Source organism: Diabrotica virgifera, chromosome 6 (assembly GCF_917563875.1).
Source record: "Diabrotica virgifera virgifera chromosome 6, PGI_DIABVI_V3a".
Lineage (NCBI taxonomy): Eukaryota > Metazoa > Arthropoda > Insecta > Coleoptera > Chrysomelidae > Diabrotica > Diabrotica virgifera.
Window position 1 is genome coordinate 161249199 of NC_065448.1, and position 24084 is coordinate 161273282.

The window sequence follows — 24084 nt, forward strand, 5'->3', positions numbered from 1 at the left end:
TAGGACTTTTTGGCATATACATAATACTAGTGACGTCATCCAACTGGGTGTGATGACGTAATCGATGATTTTTTGAATAGTAGTAGGGGTCGTGTGATAGCTCATTTGGTAGGTTATTTAATTCTCTATTTAGTAATATAAACTTTAACATAATTATTTATACAGAGTGTGCAAAATTTTTTTTTAATTAAATTAATTGCGACAAAAATATTTCTTTTGTACACCCTGTATAAACAATTATGATAATGTTTATATTACTGAATAGAGAATTCAATAACCTATCAAATGAGCTATCACACAACCCCTACTCTCTTTTAAAATATCATCAATTACGTCATCATGCCCAGATGCATGACGTCACTAGTATTATATAATAATATATTATGCTAAAAAGTCCTAATTTAAAAATAAACATCGACCTCTCTGAGGATTTGTCTTCAAATTTGCCCATTCTCGAGATGATGAATTTATGCAAACTCAAACGTCCTCACTTATACTACAGTGTCACGCGCTTGATTAGCAATTAAAAAACAAAGGGGTTTTCGATATTGTATTGCAAAAAACTCTTTAGGATTTCATCAATCGATGTTTAAAGAATATCTACCTACATTGGAAACATTGAAATTTTCAGTTAAATGTCCGCTTCAGGGTTAAAAATGGTCGATTTCGCAATTTTTAAATTTTTAATCGCTTATATTTCAAAAAATATTAAACTAAGAGAAAAGTTGCTAAAGACCTTTTCTGTTTGTAATGGTTAGAAAAACCTAAAAAAACTTTGTTCGATGCAAAAAAAATAATTTTAGTAAAATACCCTAATCTTTCCCTTCGCCGGGCAAGGTCTTATGCTGTTCAGAATCGCCTGTGATTGTACACAAACTTTACAGGAGAACATTTATTTTGCCCCCAAACTATGCACTTTTCGGTTCATCTGGTAGATACACGTGCAGGGCTAATGCCTGCCAGGTCATGGTTTTTACCCTTGGTGTGCTCTGAATTATCACTATACAAATTTCTAGCCTTACAGGAAGACCGTTACTCGGAGGATTCACTAGCTCTTAGACTAGGATGACCAAACGTCCCGTAAAAACGGGATTGTCCCGTTTTTAACGATTTGTCCCGGAGTCCCGAAAAAGTATCTCGGGACACGTAAATGTCCCGTATTTGCGTTGGGTTGAGGTTTTTTATCTGACTATATTTTCTCTCTTTAATTTTTTTTCAATTTCTGCATTTGTTTTCATTCTTATTTCTCCCTCTTTTGTTACATTGTGGCCCAGTATTGTTTTCATTGTTTTTCTTTCAAATTTCAGAAGGCTATCTTCCTCTTTCTTGCTAATCGTCGTTGTTTCCATCCCATATGTAACACCAAGTCTTATTAAGATCTTATATAGGTTCATATTATACTTAGAGTCTTGCTTCTTAGCAGATTTCTACGGTGTAGATGTGTTTCTGTCCTTCAGAATTCTTTCCTCTGTTCTCTCTTTTCCGGTTTTCCCTATTTTTACTCCTAAGTAGCTAAACGTGAATACAGTTTCAAATTTATGGTTCTGTGTTACTAGATATTTCTGAGTTGGGTCGTCTTTCCCTATCGCCATGTATTTTGCTGTGAGCTCGTTTATCTCTAGTCCTATTATTCTCTTCGCTTCTTTATGTAATTTTCCAACTGCAAGTGTTATCTTCGTCTTCGCTGTGATGACTGAATCATCTGCATATGTTACTATTTGAAATTGATCTGTAATAATGTTTTTGTTTGCAAGTTTGTCATCCTCATGTTTATAGATTATGTCAATATTTGATATTCTCAATATGTATCAGATTAAATACTGTCGGAGAGATAGAGTCACCTTGTTTCACGCCTTTGTATACATTAATCTCCTTAGAAGTTGTTCCGTTGAAACTGATCCTTGCTCTGGTGTTCTTTAGGCTCACTGTTAGCATATATCTTAATTTTTCTGGGATTCCAACATTCTCTAGCTGCTCCATCATTTTTGTCCGATTGGTTGTATCAAAAGCGCTTTTGAAATCCATGAATGTTAGATGCATTTCTCTGTTGTATTCTCTCGATTTTTGAATTAATTGCTCCACTGTATGTATGGAATTAATCGTCGACCTCCCCCGGTCTGAACCTGTTGTGGTATTTTCCTAATATTCGTTCAGTGCATGATTTAAGTCTTATTTTTAGTATATTTTCTAGAATGTATAATATGTGTTGTTTGATAAAGTTATTGCTCTGTAATTCTCGCAGTCGTCTAGATCTCCTTTTTTGTATATAGTTATAATACCTACTATAATACCTTCGTTCAAATAGGCTGGTAGTCTGTTTTGTTCATATTTGTTGTATTAGCTGGTTTATTCCTTTACGTAATTCTCTTCCTGCGTATTTTATTCCACAGTTATTTTATCTTCTGTGAAAATTTTTTCTTCGTCGTTATCTTGTACGGCCTTACTTCTTCATCGCAGTGTATTTCCTTCACATTGAATAACATTTTTTCGTAATATTCTTTCCATATTTTGCTGATCTGTTTGTCCTCAAACAAGGTTTTTCTCTTTTTGCTTTTTTAGTCCTCTTGTTTTAACGCTGGGCCTATTTTTTGCTGCTTTGACTTTTGTGTAAAATTATTGTTGTATTTGATAATTTTCTCTGTCTTTTTCAATATCCTCCAGCGAAACCAGTCATTTTTCTTCTTTTTATTTGTTGAGTTGTCTTTGTTTCTCAAAATTTTGTATTCTTCCCTGTTTTGTTCTGACGGGTTTTTGATCCATGCTCTTCTGGCGGAGTTTTATAGTTTTCTGTTTCGCAGTCTTGATCGTAGGTAAATTACACATTCAAAAGTAAATTGAAAAGGATTTATACGTCCCAAATTAGCTAAAAGACCATATTTTAATTTCCCCTACCTGTTTGGGTATCGCTCCAAACCCTCCTTGGCAGTGGCGCACCCAGGGGGTTTTGGGGGTTAAACCTCCCAGGGCATATGAATAATATACAAAAAATCGTAGGAAAATATAACATGTTTTTCACAAATAATACAAAAAAAAATTCGAGGTCTAACCAACCGTCTCCCCCCAGAGAAAAATTCTAGATGCGCCACTGCTCCTTGGATGTGTCCCGTTTTTTCAAGTTTATGATTTGGTCACCATATCTTAGACTATTAAACAAGAAACGAATAATCATTATCTCTGACCTAAAATACCGAATGAATGGACGCACAAACATGAAAAATTAACCTACATATGGCGTTTGTTGACCTTAGGAAGGCATACGACACCATGAGACTAAACCATGCCAAGAAAATAACTATGCAAAGCAATGACAAAAATAGGGATACCAGGTAACCTAACACAAGCAATCAAGAAGATATACAGGGGCAATGAAGCATATAAGTATAAACATCGAAAACCGGATAGTTGCCAACTTTAAAACAACAAAAGGACTCTTACAGGGATGTCCAACGTCACCAATTCTACTCCAAGTCAAAATATTAGTGGTATGGGAATACCTATTACAGACGATTATCTCTACAGTTGTGTTTCACAGACGACCAGAAGGTGGTGGCTCAAGATGAGGAAGATATCAGTTACATGGTAAGAAAGCTAAAAGACGAATACAGAAAGGTGGACTTTGAATAAATATGAAGAAAACGGAATACCTGGCAATATCGGATGAAGACAATTTGGAAATAATTTTGTCAAAAGTTGGAAATACAATAACACATAGAAATAAAATAACCGAAAAATTTTAAATATTTGGGTTTTACAATTCCGAAAAACGCAACAGCAGAAGAAGAGATCAAAAATAGAGTGGGATATACTAGATCTTGTTAGACAACTCCATCATGAAATCTGGAATAAAAACAGTAGCATGACATATGCAGCATAAATTTGGATGATAAACAAGAAAATCCAAAGGAGCATTATGGCGACCGAAATCGAGTACAAGAATATGCTGTGAAGATGCTGTGGCCTGACCAGAAGACAGAATATCAAATGAACAGATAAGGAGAAGAATGAAAGTGGAAAAAGATGCCATCTAATATAAAGATTCAAGAATACTATATTATTGATTTAGCCCATAAACTTGCAGAACTTTGGATGTAGCACAGAATAACCATACCAAGTATGCGCCAAAATTTTCGGCAAATCATCTGGAAAAAGCTCAAGATAGATATGGTAGATAAAGGTATGGTTCTTGAAGATCGAAATCGCACAATTTGTTTTTATTATTTTTTGTTTTAACTATTTAGAATGGGAAATAAGCCACAATATTATTAAAAAATGATTTTTATTAACGTTTCGACGCCCAAATCGGGTGCCGTTGTCAAAAATACAAAATACTATTATTATTATTATTATTATTACAAAATATTATTATTTTTTGTATTATTATCCCGCTCATTTATAGCGTTTGATTCGCCAGGGTGAAGATTCCTTTCCGACATTGCCTTCTGAATGCCGCCTAGCCATGATTGTTTCGGCCTTCCTCTCTTCCTTCTTTCCATTGGAGTTCATTTTAGAATTTGTTTTGGCAGTATGTCGTCATCCATTCTTTCTACATGGCCATACGAGATCAGTTGTCTTCTTTGAATTTCGTCTATGATGGTTGACTTGACTCACATTATATTTCTGATTTGGTCATTTTGTATTCTTTCAAGCCTTGATTTTCTAGCCGATCTTCTCCAGAAGTCCATTTTTAAATGCAAGTAGGCGTCGCTCCAGAGATTTAGTAAGTTGCCATGTTTCGCATCCATAGAGCACTATACTTTTAAAGATGGAGTTAAAGATAAGATGTTTTTTTTATTAGATAGTTCTTTTGACCACAGCATCGGGTTTAGGCATCCAATCACCCTTTTTCCTTTCACGAGCCTTTGCTCTATCTCTTTTTCGGTGCGCCCACTCTTGTTGATTGTTGTTCCCAAATATACATATTCCTCACAGTGCTTGATTGTTTTTTGTTCGTTAACTATTAGGTCTGCTACTTCAGTCCCGATGCATAAGTATTGCGTTTTGTTTCTATTTACAGAAAGGCCCCACTCTTCATATGTTTGAAATAACCGTCTTGTCATGAATTCTAAATCTTCCTTATCCGCTGCTACTACGACTTGGTCGTCCGCGAAATGTAGAGTATACAATGTTGTATCATCGTCAAGTTGAATTCCCATCCCTGAACAAGCTCTTCTCCAGTGTTTTAGTGCTTCATTTAAATAGATCTTAAATAGATTCTTGTCGTAATCCTTTTGTTACTGGAAATTCTTCTGATAGGGTGTTGTTTAGTTTGATTTTTGATGTGGCTTTATTGTATAGTTGTTTAACCGCGGCGATGATCGTGTTATTTAAGGAAGATCGTTCAAGAGACTGCCACTGCCAACTGCCACACAAAATTTGTTTTTATTAACCTAGTAAACTAAAGTGCATGACCTGACCATAAACTATTGCATGCAGTATCGTAAAGCAATCTGCGGACAACATCGTGGGATTTATTGTACTGAATGGGCCTCAGAATAATAAAATTTTGTATGATGTTCTATTTTATTTAGTCGACTAATCTGCAGTTAAAGTAGTCTGGGTTTTGTAATAAAAATAAACGTTTGAATAATGTTTTTGTATTATTTACGCCAGTCAATGAGAGCAAGAACAGGATATTACCTCCGAATTCTACGCTACTGCATGGATTTTAATGAAATTTTAGGAATAGCTTCTACGCTTTTACCTTGGTGGAGGTTCCCACCCCTTCTCGGGGGTGGAAAATTTTTTGGTTATAATAACCACTGAAATGGCTAGAGAACCTAATACTTTTTGAGTTATTCGTGTTTGAAAATTGTCCGTTTTTATTGAAACATAACATCTTTTCGAACGGTTTTTTACGAATACCTTAAAATTTATATATCTAACTTAAAAAACTATTTAAAAAAATTTTGTAGCTTATAAATAAAACAAACGTATCCGTTCCATCATATATCTTCTAGTTATAGTACAAAAAGAGATATGGTAGTTAAAAAGAGTTTGTTTTTTTGGTGCATACTCAAGTCGGTGTATTCAACTTGAAATAGCAGAGAAACAGTTGATTTTAGGTGTATAATGCTACTAATACCTATTGTAGTGCTTGAAAAGACCTTTAAAATGAGTTACATTAAAGGTCCATTACATTTAAACTAAGCGAGATATGCTGCAAAAAAAATTGATAACTAATGTATTTTAAGAAAAAATGAGAAGTCCATCCACCAAAATCTAAATACATTGCTTTCCTTCCAAAATACCTTTTATTAGTAGTAATACCTTTCAACCACTACAAATATCTTTTGAATGCTTGAAAAGATCTTTAAAATGAGCAATATCAAATGTCGATGACATTCAAACTAAGCGAAATATGTTGCAAAAAAATTGATGCCCAATGCATTTTAAGAAAAAATGAGAAGTATATTTAACCCCTCATTCACCAGAGTTTAAACGCATCGTTTTCCTTCTATAATACCTTTTATTATAGTGTTATTTATATGTTCAAAAAGTTGGACGGTTTTAAAATAATGGAATTTGAAAAAAATTAGATCAAATTATAGAGCGCATTTTTACATTTTCTTAAAATATTCTTTTTCTACATGTAACTTGAAAAATGATATAAGATACAGTAATGGAAAATAAAAACCAAGTTTTTATCTTAAAAAACCTACATTTTTGTACGGTATATTTTTTTCGTATATCTTATCATTTTCGAGTTAAATGGACGAAAAAAAAAAGATTTTTAAGAAAATTTAAAAATGCGTTCTCTAATTTGATCTTACTTTTTTCAAAAACCATTCATTTTAAACTCGCCCGACTTTTTGAACATATAAATAACACTAAATTAGACGTATTGTAGAAGGAAAACGATGCATTTAAATTCTGATGGATGTGGGGTTAAATATAGTTTTCATTTTTTTGCCATCAATTTTTTTGGCCGCATATCCCGCTTAGTTTGAATGTAATCGACGTATAATATTGCTTATTTTAAATTATTTTTCAAGCACTATAAAAAGTATTGGTATCATTATATACCTAAAATCGACCGTTTCTCTATTATTTCAAGTTCAATACACCGATTTGAGCATGCCGCAAACAAACAAACTCTTTTTACCTACCATATCTCTTTTTGTATTATAACTAGAAGATTTATTAAGGAATGAATCGCTTTGATTTTTCATAAGCGACAAAAATATTTTTATAGTCTTTTTCGTTAGAGGCATAATTTTTAAGGTATTCCAAAAAAAGGTCTTTTTTCAATGAAAATAAGCAATTTTTAACTACGAATAGCTCAAAAACTGCTGAATTTTCTAAAAAAAATTATAGAACAGTTTTTGCTTAGTATTAGGTTCTCTAGTCACTTTTGTGGTTATTTTGAACTAAAATTTGTGCACACTTTTGAAGGAGTGGGAACCGCCCCCCAAGATAAAAGCACCATAGCATATAGGATAGGTTTTGTTTCTTGAGCTATTCCCTACTTACTGTGAAAATATCAATTCAATTGATGTAATAGGATGGAATTCGGAGCCAAATACCCTCATTGACTACCCTAATTAGTGTACTCGTGGTAGTGACGTACCTATATCAAAACCACTATATTAAATCAGGGCATTTGGCACAAAATAAATCGATTTTTATATAAAACACCTAGAGAACTGCAACTTTTTGCATTGTGTTCAGGAGGACGTCAGGAAAAAAATCTATCATACAAAAATGGGTGGAAATGTATAATTATACTTTAAAGTATATAAAATGCATCCAAAAGTGCATGAACATATCAAAATGGGCATTTTGAGGGCCAGACATTATTATTCCGGGGGCTTTTGGGATCACTGAACACGAATACGTATTCATACCCGACCAACGAAGCATATGGTGCTTCATGGTCGGGGTTCTTGGCAGGGTTACTGTTAAGGCACTTCATGTGGAGTTTCAAGGATTTTCGGGTCTCAATTAATACAGATTACTCGGGAGGTTTTGGGGTTGCTGAAAACACGAATATGATATTGAAAAATAGTGGCATGAAAGAACCGATCCTTGGTGCACTTAGTACCCAGAGTGGCACATATGTACGTCACATTCTGGAATTTCGAGGGTTTCCGACATTAAATTGATGCAAATAGATTACTCGGGGGTTCTTTGGGTTGCTGAACACGAATATGTCATCACAACCGACCTCCAAAATCCCGAAATTCCAAAAGATGACGCGCATTTCAGTCACCCTGTGCACTAGGTGCACCGAGGATCAGTTTTGATGTCACATTCGTGTTCAGCAACCCAAAAAACCACACGAGTAATATATATCAATTTAGTGCCGAAAACCCACGAAAATCCAGAAGATGAAGTGCCTCAGCAGTGACCCTGGGTACCAGGTGTTACTGACCAGGTGTTATAAGTTACTGACCGTGAGGTCAGTTCTGATGACGTATTTGTATTCAGCTAACCATTAAAGTCCCCAAGTAATATATTTTCATCAATTTAGTTTTGAAAACCCTCGAAACTCCAGATGACATGCCTTAGTAGTAACGCTGGGAACCAGGTGCATTGGGGATCGGTTCTGGTTGCGCAATCGTGTTCGGTGACCCCAAAAACTCCCTGAGTAACAAAATCTGGTACTTTATACAGTTATTTTAACAATTTCATGCACTTTTGGATGTATTTTGTGCACTTTAAAGTGCAATTATGCATCTTCACTGATTTTTGTATAGTAGACATTTTTCCTCGCCTGATCCTGAACACAATGCAAAAAGTTGTAAGTCTCTAGGTTCTGTATTTAAAAATCTATTTATTACGGTGTTTTAAGTGCTAAATTCGCCAGTCTATATTATTCTAGAGTTAAAAAAATCTCAAATTCGTGCATGAAGAGATCAAGCACTCCAAAGCCATTAAGAAAAAAAAATCCTCAAATTTTAATAATTTGATAAAATATAAATACCTCGTAACTGTCAAAGAAATTATTTTGGAAATATAAACATCCAAACCTGTATGGTCGAAACTCCAAACGTGTAGGCTGGAAGTGGCTCCACTGCTGAATTGATGACGTAGTCTCCCAACGTGACGTGAACTTGTCGTGGGGTTGCTCGAGCAACACAATGACCGGCCGTAACGACGTGACGTCTGCTGACTAGAGAACCACCACACCTAAAATCATGTAACTTTGTAAGAGATCTTGTAATAAAAGACTGGGAGGACATGGAATATATGATAAGGATGGGTCTATCCCAAAATCTCGGCAGCCAAAATCCCGACAGCCAAAATCCCGACGGCCAAAATCCCGACAGAATCCCGACAGGCCAGAATCCCAACACGCCAAAATCCCGACAGGTCAGATTCCCGACAAATAAAAATGCTGTCAGATTTTCAAAACTATAATACATAGTATTCATCTATTTTTGTTACGTTACAGTATTATTTTAAACAAACTGGAACATGAAGTAAAAACCACTTCTATGTAAAAGGTATATTTACTGATGATATAACATCATCAAACAAATTGCAGTTAACAATGGTTATGACCCAGACATCATCCATAAACTTCAACAGAAAAGAGAACTTAAGTTACTTCAACAATCCGCTTTATCATCATCTTCCACAACTACTCCAATGTATGCCTCCTTACCGTTTAATAACTCCAAATTATCTGAAAGAGTCAAACAAATCATTTCTAATTCTTGTGATAACATCAAAATCTCATTTAAAGTCAATAACACCCTCAATAAAAGCTTAACTAACACCAAAGACCCTATCCATTACATGAGCCGTAGTTGGGTATACAGACTCTCTTGTTCAGACTGCGATGCTACCTACATTGGTAGAACTTACAGATCTCTTTCCACCCGATCGGCAGAACACAGTAAGAGAGATACCACTTCAGCCTTTTCACACCATTTAAAAGTCAATAAACATGAACTTAAAATTCCTGATAGGGTCCAGTTGATACACAACATTCAACAAAAAAATACACTTCGTTTAGACTTATACGAGGATTTGGAAATTGTCAAAGACCTAAAGAAAAGTCCCAATTGTGTCAACCGACAAACATCCCTTAACCGCAATTTTGTCCCCATTCACCGTCAATTATTCTCATAATTCCTATTACTTTGTTATACCTTCCCTTTTCCTATTCTATCTGCTATCTTCTTTATCCTATTTACCCACTGTCAACTATCTTCTTCGTTCCCTTACTAGCTCCAAACTCCTTTACACACACTAATCATTACTAATCACATGAACCCTTCTTAATCAAAACCTAATTAATTTACCGTACCTTTTTCTCACTTCTTTCATTTCTTTTCTTCATTCAGTTCAACCCTCATACCCAACTTCTCCAATCTTTCTCTTTTACTCATTTCACCTATGCTTTGACCCTACATCACAATCCTTTGCTTTTTGTCTTTGACCTTTTCCAAATATATTTTATCTCCATACCTAACATTCCATCACTTTATTTCAGTTATCACAGTTATACTCAGTCATTCTTTAATCAAATTATAACAATATTCATTCTCTTAATTTTGTCTTATTAATTCTATTTTATTCATTACACCTATTGTTTTCTATACTAATTAAATTTTAGTTTTAGTTTGTATCAATTGGGCAACCTATTATCCTACAATTATCTATTTTCAATTTTACATATTCACCAGATTGTCACAAGAATTTTCTCAATTTTATAAAAATTGTTCCATAATAATTGCATTCCTGAATCATACTTTCTACTATCAGATTGACTATATCTTAACTCTAATTTATTTAAGTTTTTAATTTTCACCTTCATCCAAATTAAAAAATTTTTGCCTTCTACCTATACAACCATCAATACACATACTGTGGACATATAATTTTCTTGATATAATAATATCCCTTTTCAAAATTTAAAACTTATTCTATATCATCACTTATTTATTTTTATTTCTGTCATTACTACTATTCAGCTCACTTTATCATATCGAAATTTTTTGATCAGGTTAATTTTATTTGATATAGTCAATTTGTAGTTACCTACAGTTAAAATAATTTTTATTGTGTAGAACACATTTTCTTTTAATTTTTGAAAAACAATAGATTTAATTAACAGACATTTTCAGATATTAAAATCTTTACCATATCTTCGTCTTGGATCATGACTTTGTTTTTAAATTTCCTTGAAAATCGACTACCTTCTTCCTCAACTGTCAATGTCACATCAAGCATTTCCTTACATAGCTTTGACACTTAGTAGTCATCGTTGACCGAAGATGGTTGATTGGGTCCTCGGGTAGAGTTTCACCATGTTTCCAGAGGTTTAATCCCTGAACATCGGCGTTTAGCCATTTTAAATTTATTTTAACATAAACAAAAAAAGTAAATATACCTTTTACATAGAAGTGGTTTTTACTTCATGTTCCAGTTTGTTTAACTATAAGGTATACTAGTTCAGAGAAATAAGGAAAAAAAATATCGTGTTGGTGACACATCCCCCTCCAGGCTGAAACCAAATTTTTCGAGTAATATGGTCATCTATAATAATAACCTATATGTTTCCTGCAGCCGATTTTGATGATATACATAGTTATAAACAAATGAAGATCAAAAAACGGGAAATTTTCGCTTTTTTCGTCTATAACCAAAAAGTTAAGTATTTTAAACAAATTTGAGAGTAATAAACTCATAAACCGTATAAAAAACTTCAATATGGCGTTCGCTGAATATGTCTATCCTTACTGGTTACTTAGAAAATTGCCAAATAATTCATACATTTTGAGTTTTTATAAATATTCATAACTTATGTAAAAATTAACTTAGAACCTTCTTATTACATGGAATGCTGAGACTTATGGTGCTTAAATTATACCCTAAATTCCAAAGCAATTGGTCAAATAGTTTAAAAGTTATTTAATTTGTTTATCCAAAATTAATTTTTTTTGCAACACTGTAAGTCAGAAAATGATGAAGTTACAGTAATATTTTGAATTGTTTATGAAAGAAGAAAATTTACAGTATTAATTTAATTTAAAAAAAATGACAAAAAATAATTATAGTTATTGCAAAAACATGTGAATTAAAAAAATGGGGGGGCTAACTTTGTCCCTAAATGTCCTAGAACAGTTGTTTTGCTTTCTAAATGTGTATAAAAATTCAATCTTTCTAAATATGAAAAAATAATTTTTCTACGGGTAACGGTTAAAAAGTTATTCTAATTGTTTATAAGTAAGCAAAGAATGGACATGTTTTTGCAAAATAATTTTACACTGTTTAAAATTATTTTTTGTCATTTATTTTTAATTAAGGTAATAGTATAAATGTTCTTCTTTCATAAACTGTCAGAAGTATTATTGTAACCTCATAATTTTCTGACTTATAGTGTTGCAAAAAAAATGAATTTGGGAAAATAAATTAAATAACTTTTAAACTATTTGACCAATTGCTTTGAAATTTAAAATATAATTTAAGTACAAGAACTGTCGGCATTCCGTGTAATAAGAAGATTCTAAGTTAATTTTTACCTAAGTTACGAATATTTATAAAAACTCAATATTTATGATTTACTTTGCAATTTTCTAAGCAACCAATAAGGTTGGACATATTCAGCGAATTCCATATTGATGTTTTTTATACGATTTATGAGTTTCTTGCTCTCAAATTTGTTTAAAGTGCTTAAATTTTTGGTAATAGACGAAAAAAGCGATAATTTACCGTTTTTCGATCTTCATTTGTTTATAACTATGTATATCATCAAAATCGGCTGCAGGAAACATATAGGTTAATAATATAGATGTCCATACTACTCAAAAAATTTGGTTTCGGCCTGGAGGGGGATGTGTCACGAGAAAAACCTTATTTCTCTGGACTATACAGCCAACCCAGGGAACTACCCCTTTTAGTTTATTATTTCAAACTTTTAAACATGAAATTTATTTATATTATTTATATTTATAAATAAAACGGGATAATACCCGAAGGTTGGTTGTATACCATCTAGTTAAATAAAATTTAACGTGAAGTAAAAATCCCTGGTGTAGTTGGTATATTTATAGCTGGTGTAGTTGATATATATATATACCAACTACACCAGGGGTTTTACTTCACGTTAAAATTTATATTTATATTTAGCTAATTATACTAATATCACCTTCTTCTTCTTCTTCTTTAGGTGCCGTGTCTGTATTCAGACGTTGGTCGTCATGTTTACAATTTCCTGAAATCTCTCTCTATCGGCTGCTGCCCGAAATAATTCTTCTACTGTGCAGCCACATTACTGTCTAATATTGCGCAGCCATGAAAGTTTCTTTCGACCAATCCATCTCTTTCCCTCCACTTTTCCTTGTATTATAAGGCGAAGCAGATAGTATTTAGGTCCTCTGATTATATGGCCGAAGTATTCTGTTTTACTCCTCTTTATGATGCTTATGAGCAGACGTTCTGAATTCAGCATTTGAAGAACATCTTTTATTGGAGGTGTGCGAAACCCACGATATCTTTAGGATTCGTCGATAGCACCACAATACCACAATTCGAATGCTTCTATTTTATTTAGCATTGTGGTTTTTAACGTCCATGTCTCACAACCATACAATAGGATAGACCACACATAACATTTCAGCACCTTCTTTCGAATATTCGTCGACAGGTTTCTGTTACATAAAACAGGTTTCCAGGTCATAAAAGGCTTCCGTGATATTTCGGTCCTAGATATTATCTCTTCATCAGAGCCACAATTTACATTTAACTATTTGCCAAGGTACTTGAAATGATTTACCCGTTCTAACTCCTCTCCATCAAGAGAAAGCTGACCTTGATCTATATTAATCTTTCCAACTGCCATCCACTTTGTTTTTGAAATGTTGATTTTAAGGCCTCTCCGATAGCTTGCTTCACTTACTAGATTTAGTAGTGTCTGTAGATTTTGTAAATTTTCAGCAAGAATGGTTGTATCGTCAGCGTAGTATCTAATATTGTTGATTACTTCTCCGCCTAACCTACTACCTAATACTACCTAATATCACCTACATACTTGGAAATAAATTAGAACCGATTAATTCGTGAAGATTTTTTCCATAATTGTTTTCACTAATTTTGAAAAAAATGTGAAAACTTTGAATTATCAACGTCCGTCCGTCTGTCTGTCTGTCCTTCCGCAAACACAACTCCTCCATCATTATAAGAGGTAGAATGGCATTTGTGGTGTCAAATGAAAGCTCATAATCCAAGGATGGTACTAAAGGTGAGAAATTTGACCTATGCTGTCTGTCCGTCTGTCCGTCCGACCGCGAATATAACTTCTCCGTCATTATACCAGGTAGAATGGCAAATGAGGTGTCAAATGAAAGCTTAGATGGATACTATGTATTATAGTTTTGAAAATCTGACAGGATTTTTATTTGTCGGGATTCTGGCCTGTCGGGATTTTCGCTGTCGGGATTTTGGGCGGCACCGGATAAGGATATTAAAGGAAGAATATGAGTTATGGAGAAGAATATGAGTTTTGATAACTATGTCAGACAGAATACTTATGTAGTAGATTCGAGGTTCCATATTTGAACTCAAATTTAGGAAAAGAGACTATCAGTGCCACCTCCGCGACGAAGGTTTGCAATCATCATGGCTATTCTGACCTTCGAGGCAGCTGCTCCGAACAGTTGCCTTGAGCTGCAACCAAACCATTCTCTCAGGTTCGCCAACCAGGAAACCTATCTCCTTCCTACGCTTCTCCTACCCTCTATGTTTTCTTGAATTATGAGTCTCATGATTAGGGGAGTGCAATTAGAACGAAAACATGCATTTTTCGGAAAATTTCAAACAAGCTTATATTTTTCTAAAGCTTTTTTTGTTAGTTTATATACATGTTAAAGTAAAAAGTTCTACTCGCAGATTTGGCCGCTAATTGTTTATTAATTGTTTAAACAATAACAATTATTTTGTATAAATAATTTTAAAAATATCGTTAAATTTATCATTTTACTTTGATCAAATATGTTTCTATTTTGTTTCTGATTATGCTGAATCCGAATATGGCATTGCAATTTGAAAATTCTTATACAGAAGCTCTTATAGAGTGTGTCTGCGTAGCTAGGAACCACATGGAAAACTTTTTTATTATCAATTTTACGAAAAAAAGTTATTCTTAATAAAATGTTCTGGATAGTCAAAAATCTAAAACTGAACCATCAGATATTAAATTTTATCAATTTTATACGAGTAATGTCAAAAATATGAATTTCGTTAAACAGTAAATAAAGTACCTTTATATTCCAGAATATCAAAAAATGCTATTATGAAAAGTTGTTTGAAATTAGAAACTTTATCTAAATATACAATTACATCATTCTAATCGAAAAAAAAAATTTCAATTTTTTCTCAAATTACGAATACTCATCATTATTTTATTACAATTATGATAACTATTTTATTATCACTTTTACGAAAAAAAGTTATTCTTCATAAAATGGTGTCCCTGGTATAAAATCTAAGATACAACCATCAGATATCAAACTTTTTAAATTTTATACGAGGTATGTAAAAAATATGAATTTTTCTTAAGTGTTAAGTGCCTTTATTATTCACAATATTTTACTTAGAAGGATGTAATTGAACACTAAAACAATTTTTTTATTTCCAAACAACTTTTCTTAATAACAATTTTCGATATTGTGAAATGTAAAGATAGTTTACTCTTGAGTGAAATTAATATTTTTTGACATACCTCGTATAACATTAATTAAATTTGATATTTGATGATTGTATCTTAGATTATATACGATGCAGAGTATTTTATAAGGAATAACTTTTTTTAGTAAAACTGATAATAAAAAAGTTATCAATAGGTTCCAAGTTAGGCAGACATACTGAATAAGAGCCAAAAAAATTTTTTTTGCTGAACATTTATTATTGTTGAAGCTTATTATTAAATGTATTTTAGGTCAGCTTTACAGAAAAAAGTTTTGATCACTTTGTATAAACATTTTTTAGCTGGTAATTTTTGGTTTTTTTATTCCATTTTTGTTATCTTTCTTAATTTTCTTAAATAGAAATAGTTTTTTTCATTTCTAAAGTAAAATAATTGAGTGCATTTTAAATACTACATCCTAAGCTTTAAAAAGGCACTTATAAAACTGTAATAGATCTGTTCAAACTTGAGTAATACCGTATTAAAGTGGTGGTAATTCTATAAAACTACGAAGATTTCAAAAATTAAATTTTTTGAGACGCCATATTATGTGAATTAAATTTTTGAGATTTTTTTTTAACGAAACATCATTTCTTAAGATGCTTGAAAGGTAAGCTGTGCAAAATTCAGAGTTTTATAAGAAAAAATTGTTTTAGTTACATATTTTTAAATCATTTTTAAACAAAATTCATGTAAAGCTCACTTTCCGCCCACACCATACTTATGCCCATACATTCTATTTCTTTCTATTATAACCACAGGATAGATTAATTATTCTTCTTTCATGTTCAATTTGCAAAATTTCATTTGATCCATCAGTTAAAGATTTACATTAAAATAACTCAACCGTGCACTTCGCCGTACGTTAGTTTACAGTGCGCCAATGTTTGTGAGAAGGGTGACTTTAGCGTTATAAATAAAAAATTATAGAAGATACAGATCTAATTTTAGAAAATTATTTATATAAGTTTTTTTTGTAAAATTTTCTGAATTTTTCAATGGGCAGGTCAGTTTTTTTCTAAAATTTATATTTTCTGGGTTATTTAAAAAACATCTAATTTCGTAGTTGATTTGTTTAATAAAAAATGAAGCACCCACTTCTCGAGTAGAACTTTTTGATATGTTGTTTATTAAACATTTCTTAATGAAATTACAAAAAGTCCTATCTTGTTTGATTTTTTCCAAAGTGAAAATCTATCTGCACTTCCCTAGATGTTGTATCTTTCGGCTCTTATCATATATCTCATATATTCAAATTTCCTTTCTTTAACTGTGTTTTTCGTTTCCCTTTCTCTGCCTATTCTCCTTAACACTTCTATATTCGTGACTCTATCTACCCATGAAATCCTTAACACTCTTATAGATGTCCACATTTCAAACGCGTTAAGTCGATTTATTGCATTTCGATTTAATGTCCATGATTCAGCTCCATAGTAAAGCACACTGTGTAAATTTACTTAGTCTTAGTCTGAAGGCCAATGTCAGATTTTGCTGCATAAAATCTTTTTCATTTTCACGAAGTTGGTACGTGCTTTTTCAATTCTCGGTCTTATTTCTGCAGTATAATCGTTGTTTTCTGTGATTATCGTTTCCAACTAAGTATATTTTTTTACTCTCTCAATCTGCTGGGCGCCTACCGTTAACATTAAGAAGAGGCTATTAAGATTTTCAAGACTTTTAAATATTTAGGCTCAATGGTAAACAAAGATGGTAATTGTATAAAATAAATAGAACTGAAAATAACACGGAGAAAATAAGCCACGAAACAGTGGTGGCTTGTCCTATGAGGCAGGTAAGGCAGTGCTTCACCAGTATTTCAATCGACCATAATCAGTTTTTAAAATATAATTTAGCTTTTTAAAATTTCCTAAATAACTTTATTTTTATGAAAAAAATTAAAATCGGTACGACCCTGACTCTTTATCTTTGTATCCGTCTTCCACGTGCCAGTATACCTTTTATAAAGAATCCTGTGCATCATGCATCTCATTCCAACTTTCTCAAATCATTACAGTTGAAGCTAGGAATTTAAAATTAATCTATGCACTGAGGCTGAAAGCATTTGAGTCGATCGCATTCACGGGAAAACTTTTAGAGAACTAATCGGCAGCAAATATTTCTTGAGCATTTTTTGTCCGGAATTTTTTGTGGGATATTTTGTCTAAAACATTTGTGGAGATTATTTGTTCGGGATTCTTTGTGGGGATTTTTTGTCCGGGGATTATTTGTCCGGGGATTTTTTGTGGGGATTTTTTGTCCGGGAATCATTTGTCCAAGGATTATTTGTCTGGGGAGTTTTTGTCCAGGGATAATTTGTGGGGATTTTTTGTCCGGGAATATTTGTCCTAGCTTCGTGCTAGCATTATGATGTCACAAAATCGACTTTCCGGCCATTAAAGAGAAGCTAACCATAATATAGTCCAGAAAGCCACTGAGCATCTACTAGGAAAAATATTCCGATTCGGATTTTTTGCACAATCTTACTCAAAAAGGACCCCTTTTAACAAATTTGCATGTTGCCAGGACCAAAAGTGGGTCAAAAATTTTTTAAACGTTTTTTTTTTTGTTTTTTCCAAAAATATTTTTTTTTGCATGTAACAAATTTTTTTTAGGTTTTTTAGATCATTCCCAATAGAAAGGGTCTTTAGTGACTTTTCTCTAAAATTAATAGTTTTTGACATATAAGCGAATAAAAATTGAAAAATTGCGAAATCGGCCATTTTTAACCCTCAAAAACTATATAAAAAACTGAAAATTTGAATGTTGCCAAGGTAGGTAGATATTCTTTAAACATCGATTGATGGAACCCCGAAGAGTTTTTGTAATGCAATATTCAGAACTCCTTTGTTTTTTAATTGATAATCAAGCGTGCGCGACACTATTTTCCACCGTTGCATGTGTATACAGTATGGTGCAAATGAAAGAATAAATTCGTTATTTCGTAAACCGGCGACTTTAAGGAAAAATCCCGAAACAGGTCGATTTTTATTTTTAAGTTATGATATTGTGGCATATATGGTATACTAGTGACTTCATCCATCTGGGCGTGATGACGTAATCGATAATTTTTTTAAATGAGAATAGGGGTCGTGTGCTAGCTCATTTGAAGGCTCTTCAATTCTCTATTCAGTAGTATAAACATTTTCATAATTATTTAGACAGGGTGTCCTGTAAACTGTCCTGTAAATTTTTGGACACCCTGTATAAATAATTGTGTAAATGTTTATATTACTGAATAGATAATTGAAAAACCTTTCAAATGAGGTAGCACACGACCCCTATTCTCATTTAAAAAAATCATCGATTACTTCATCACGCCCAGATGGATTAGGTCACTAGTATACCATATATGCCACAACATCATAACTTAAAAATACAAATCGACCTGTTTCGGGATTTTTCCTTAAAGTCGCCGGTTCACGAAATAACGAATTTATTCCTTTCATTTGCAGCATATTGTTTACACATGCAACGGTGGAAAATAATGTCGCGCACGCTTGATTAGCAATTAAAAAACAAAGAAGTTCTGAATATTGCATTGCAAAAAACTCTTCGGAATTCCATCAATCGTTGTTTAAAGAATATCTACCTACCTTGGCAACATTTAAATTTTTAGTTTTTTACATAGTTTTTAAGGGTTAAAAATGGCCGATTTCGCAATTTTTCAATTTTTAATCGCTTATATGTCAAAAACTATCAGCTTTAGAGAAAAGTTACTAAGACCTTTTCTTTTGGAATGATCCAAAAAACCTAAAAAAACTTTGTTCCATGCAAAAGAAATTATTTTAGGAAAAAAATACAAAAAAAACTTTTAAAAAATTTTTAACTCACTTTTGGTCCTGGCAACATGCAAATTTGTTAAAATTCCTTTTTGAGTAAGATTGTGCAAAAAATCTGAATCGGAATATTTTTCCTAGCGGATGCGCAGTGGCTTTCTGGACTAATAATAAAATTCCTCAGGTGTAGTGTGCCTCACCACCTTCTACTATCACGAGCCGCCCCTGCCACGAAAGCAATCAATGAAGTGATGTTGAACAGCACTCTAAAGGAAGAAAAAACAAGGATCTTCCAGCGAGGAAGGAAGGGAAATGGGGCGAAAGTATGCCCAATAAGAACATCAATACAGAATAAAATAAAAACAGTTAAACTGGACTTCATGAGAAGACGAGAAGAAGTGGAAAACAGAGCCATCAAAGAATTCCAGCTCACAGGTGGCCGAAAATAATATTGGACTTGGACCGGCTGGAAAGAAGATGGAGAGGAAGAGCTGCTACAAGATGGGAAATGTCCATAGAAAATGCGATGATAGATACGCCAGAGAAGTTGATTGGTAGAACAGAGTGCTGTAGTGGACGAAAAGGGAGAACTTGTAATGGCAGAAAGCCGAAAAAGAAAAAGAATGAAAAATAAATGGTATTGATTCTGACATTCCAAAAATTAAATAGTATACCTATTATTTAATTATTATAAATATGATTGTTTCAGTAGGTACTGGCTAATGTCAAATTAATTAAATATAATTAATTGTAACTACTGACTACTTTGTCATTATAGTCCAAGTAATGAAGCTTAAAATAGGACAAAACCTCGCAATTTTTACAGAATCGGTCGATTTGCTTGAAAATTTTAGAATAAGTAGTGAAGAGCCCAAGGATCAAAAGCTATATGATGCTGAAAGGCGCTTTTACCATGGGGGTGGTTGTCACCCCATCTCGGGGGTGGAAATTCTTTATTATATTTTGACCGCAAAAGTTATTAAAAACATTCATTCTAAGCAAAAAACGTTCTATATATTTTTTTGATAAAATTATTAGTTTTCGATTTATTCGCTATCGAAAGTGCTGGTTTTATATCGAAAAAATCAATGTTGTTAATAAGTTTTCGGCTAATAACTCCAAAAGTTTTCGTTTTATCAAAACAACTTTACTGAACAAAAATGTACGTTTTGAAACGATAAACTAAACTCTTTCTTTTAATTTTTTTAAGACCAATAGTAATTGATCTATACATTATTAAATGTTAGCTCTTCTTCGTCAAATGCTAAATACTGTAGTTTCAAAGTCAACAGACGGGAAAACTGTGCATTTTTCGAGGATAACTTGTTGAAACTAATTTAAAGAATTTTAAAATATCTATCTCCAGAAATAAAAACAAAGTCTTTAGCTCAAAAATTAAGTGACGTATATTGAAAAGTATGTTAGTCCCTACTTTTTTCAGCGAAAAATTGATCCGAAGCAACCTCCTAATCACCACCCTAATTAAAATTAGTCATTAACTTTATTTGATCTTCTTTATTTTTATATTATTAATAGGTTCTCGAAGTTTCACCTGCTTAGAATGATTAGTTTAAAAAAATGGAGTTAGAAGCGAATAACGAATTTTTGTAGTTTGGAAAAAAAATGGCTTTTCCTTCAGAACAGAAAGATTTGGATCAGAGATACGAAAAAATAATTAAATATGAAATTGTAGCTTATTTAATTTTCAAGAAACTGGTTTGCAAAAATTTTTACTATAGCAAAAATTGAGTGAGCTATTGATAATTAAAACTTGTAAGAACATGCAAAAACCACCTTTACCAACCCTTTTAAAGTCACCTCTTTGTGGGACTGAGGATTTTAAAAAGAATTAGTATTAATAGGATTATAGACCTTATAAAAACCTACAAAATTCTTTTTTGACAAACTTTCTAAGGTAAAAAATAGAAAAGTTACGAATAAAAAATCAATGTATTTTTTTTGAACAAAAAAGGAGAAATCCAATTGGAAGCATAATAATGTAAGTTAGCGGTGTTTTTAGTCATTGACCTTATTCATTTTACTTTATTTATGTATTATTAATAGATTCTAGAAATTTGACTGGTTTAGAAAGATTAATTTTTAAAAAACTGGAGTTGAAAGCGAATAACGAATTTTTGTAGTTTGGTAAAAATGTCGATTTCTTCAGAATAGAAAGATTAGCATCAGAGATACGAAAAAATGTTTAAATATGAAATTGTAGATTATTTAATTCTCAAGAAATTGGTTTGTGAAAATTTTTTCTACGTCAAAAATTGAGTGAATCGTAAATTAGTATATTATCGAAAAACACTTATTTTTTCGATATAAAACTAACACTTTCGATAGCGAATAAATCGAAAACTATTCATTTTATCAAAAAAATGTATAAAACATTTTTTGCTTAGAATGAACGTTTTTATCAACTTTTGCGGTCAAAATATAATAAAAAATTTCCACCCCCGGGATGGGGTGGCAACCACTCCAATGGTAAAAGCGCCTTTCGGCATCATATAGATTTTAATCCTTGGACTATCCACTAATTGTTCTCAAATTTTTAAGCAAATCGATCCATTCTGTAAAAATTGCGAGGTGAAAAGAAGAGGTTCAGTTCCTGGACTATTACAATTAATTATAATTTTAATTAATTGTAAAAATAAAGTAGTCAGTAGTTACCAAATTAAAAGTAGCGTCATTAATTTTATCAATATTTTTAAAAGACGGTTTTATATTACAAATAACCACAGACTAAGTAGGAAATATAAATTATTTGTTTAATTAATAATTGAAGTAATAACTAATGAAATAAAATGTAAGTATAAGATAAGTAAAGGTTGTCACTCCATTTTTTACGCGGTCGTTCAATGCTTCTTGTTCCGATTGGTGATTTATCTCTTTTTGCCATTTTGACCACACGGGCCTCCCCAATTCTGATTACGTGGTTATTCCATTCTTTTTTTCTATTTAGTATCCATTCGTTTATACATTGTACCTACGTTGCATTTTCTTTTAATGTCTTCAATCATCTTTCGATCTCTTTCACAGCATATTTCCTGTATCCTGCCATATCTTATCTTTCTAACGCAGACGTCATTATTGGTCTTACAGTGGCTTTTAAATTCCTGACCCCATCTGCGTTTATGTCAATTTCGCCATATAGTGTTATTAACGCCAGCTTTTTGATTAAGTTAATCTAAGGCCATTTGCATTTTGGTATTTGATCTCTTATTTCTTTGTCCAGGTCTCCATACCTGGACAATGTAATTACAAGGTATATTATTTCCATTACTTGTTCAATACTAATGTCATCAATTTCTATTTTACACCTAATTGGTTTTTGCCGATTACTATTGTTTGAGTTTTCTGAGACGGACTCCTATGACCGGTACTAGAGATTCGCAATTGATGGAATCGATTTATCTCTGGAAGATAAAAAGGCGGACCAGTTTTTGTTTTTCGAAATAGAAGCGTTTTGGAGATATAAAAATATTAATTTTTATTACAAGGCGCCATTTTCAAAGAGCTCTAGCTCCTTTAGGAAGTATTTTCTGATTAGATGAATTGTGTTAAATTGTCTTAAAATTATCTGAGGAATATTAAAATTATATACAGGGTGTTCCATTTAAAAAAACATTAGTTTGTGTCACCCTGTCAATACGGGTAGCCCTGTATATTATAAAATATCTTTAAATTATGGTCCTATCTATGCCCCACGTTTTACCTAAATAACTTTTTTTCGTATCTCTTACGACAAACGAGTAATTGGACTTTGTCATACTAATGCCCCACCCTGTATACGAAATAACTATAAAATCATCCTGCCTCTTTATAAATAGACTTATATTAATATCCTTGAAACCTACAAAATGGCATGACTCACAAAATCGTGGAATTTTTCACGAACTTTTTTAAGGACTCCTGCCGTCTTACAAAAACCGTTTAACCTTCCTGCCGAGTACCGAAAAACTACAGTGCTAGTCAAAAGTCTGTACCCCCCCCCTCGTATCTTTTGAACGGTAATATCTATAATAGTGAAATTTGGAGGGAGGAAATAAACGGTCTTAAGCTTCTTAACTAGTCATGACAGGTGACGTAATAGTGACAGATGACGTTACAGAGCCACTGTGGCCGATAATTTTGAATGGGACCATATGTCAAGTGATACCTCGTTTGAAAGGTATTCAAAATACCTATTCAGTCATACTAATTTTTTCGGGTTTTAGTTGATTTTGGTAAATAAATTAAATAAATGTATTATTGTAGTTTCGCATTTAATTAATAAAAATTCAAATGTCCGCCTATGGTTTTTTTGTCAAAAATGTTGACGTTTTTCAATTCTCTAGTAGTTTTTACGTCAACGTCAACCTTTTTGACAAGTAATCATAAGCAAAATTTTGAATTTTTATTAAATATACTACAATTTTATATTTATTTTATTTATTCATCAAAATTAGCTTAAACTCAAACAAAATTAGTATGACTGAATAGATATTTTCAATACCTTTCAAACGAGGTATCACTTGCCATAAGGTCCCGTTTAAAAATATCTGTCACAGTGGCGCTGTAAATTCATCTGTCATAATTACGTCACCTGTCATAACTAGTTAAGAAGCTTACGTCCGTTCATTTCCTCCCTCCAAATTTCACTATTATAGTTATAGCCGTTCAAAAGATACG

General features: G+C 32.4%; 1 protein-coding gene across 3 annotated transcripts in view; it reads right to left on the bottom strand.

The window, feature by feature from the left end:
- The window catches only part of LOC114335606 (uncharacterized), a 342737-nt gene that overhangs the window by 96383 nt on the left and 222270 nt on the right, over positions 1-24084 (bottom strand). For 2 of the 3 annotated variants that reach the window (XM_028285875.2, XM_028285865.2), the window contains one exon: positions 8970-9129. The exons of the other annotated variant lie outside the window; for it this stretch is intronic. In XM_028285875.2, the coding sequence (XP_028141676.1) occupies positions 8970-9129 (160 nt within the window). The remainder of the gene's footprint in view (positions 1-8969; positions 9130-24084) is intronic. 3 annotated transcript variants of the gene reach the window in all.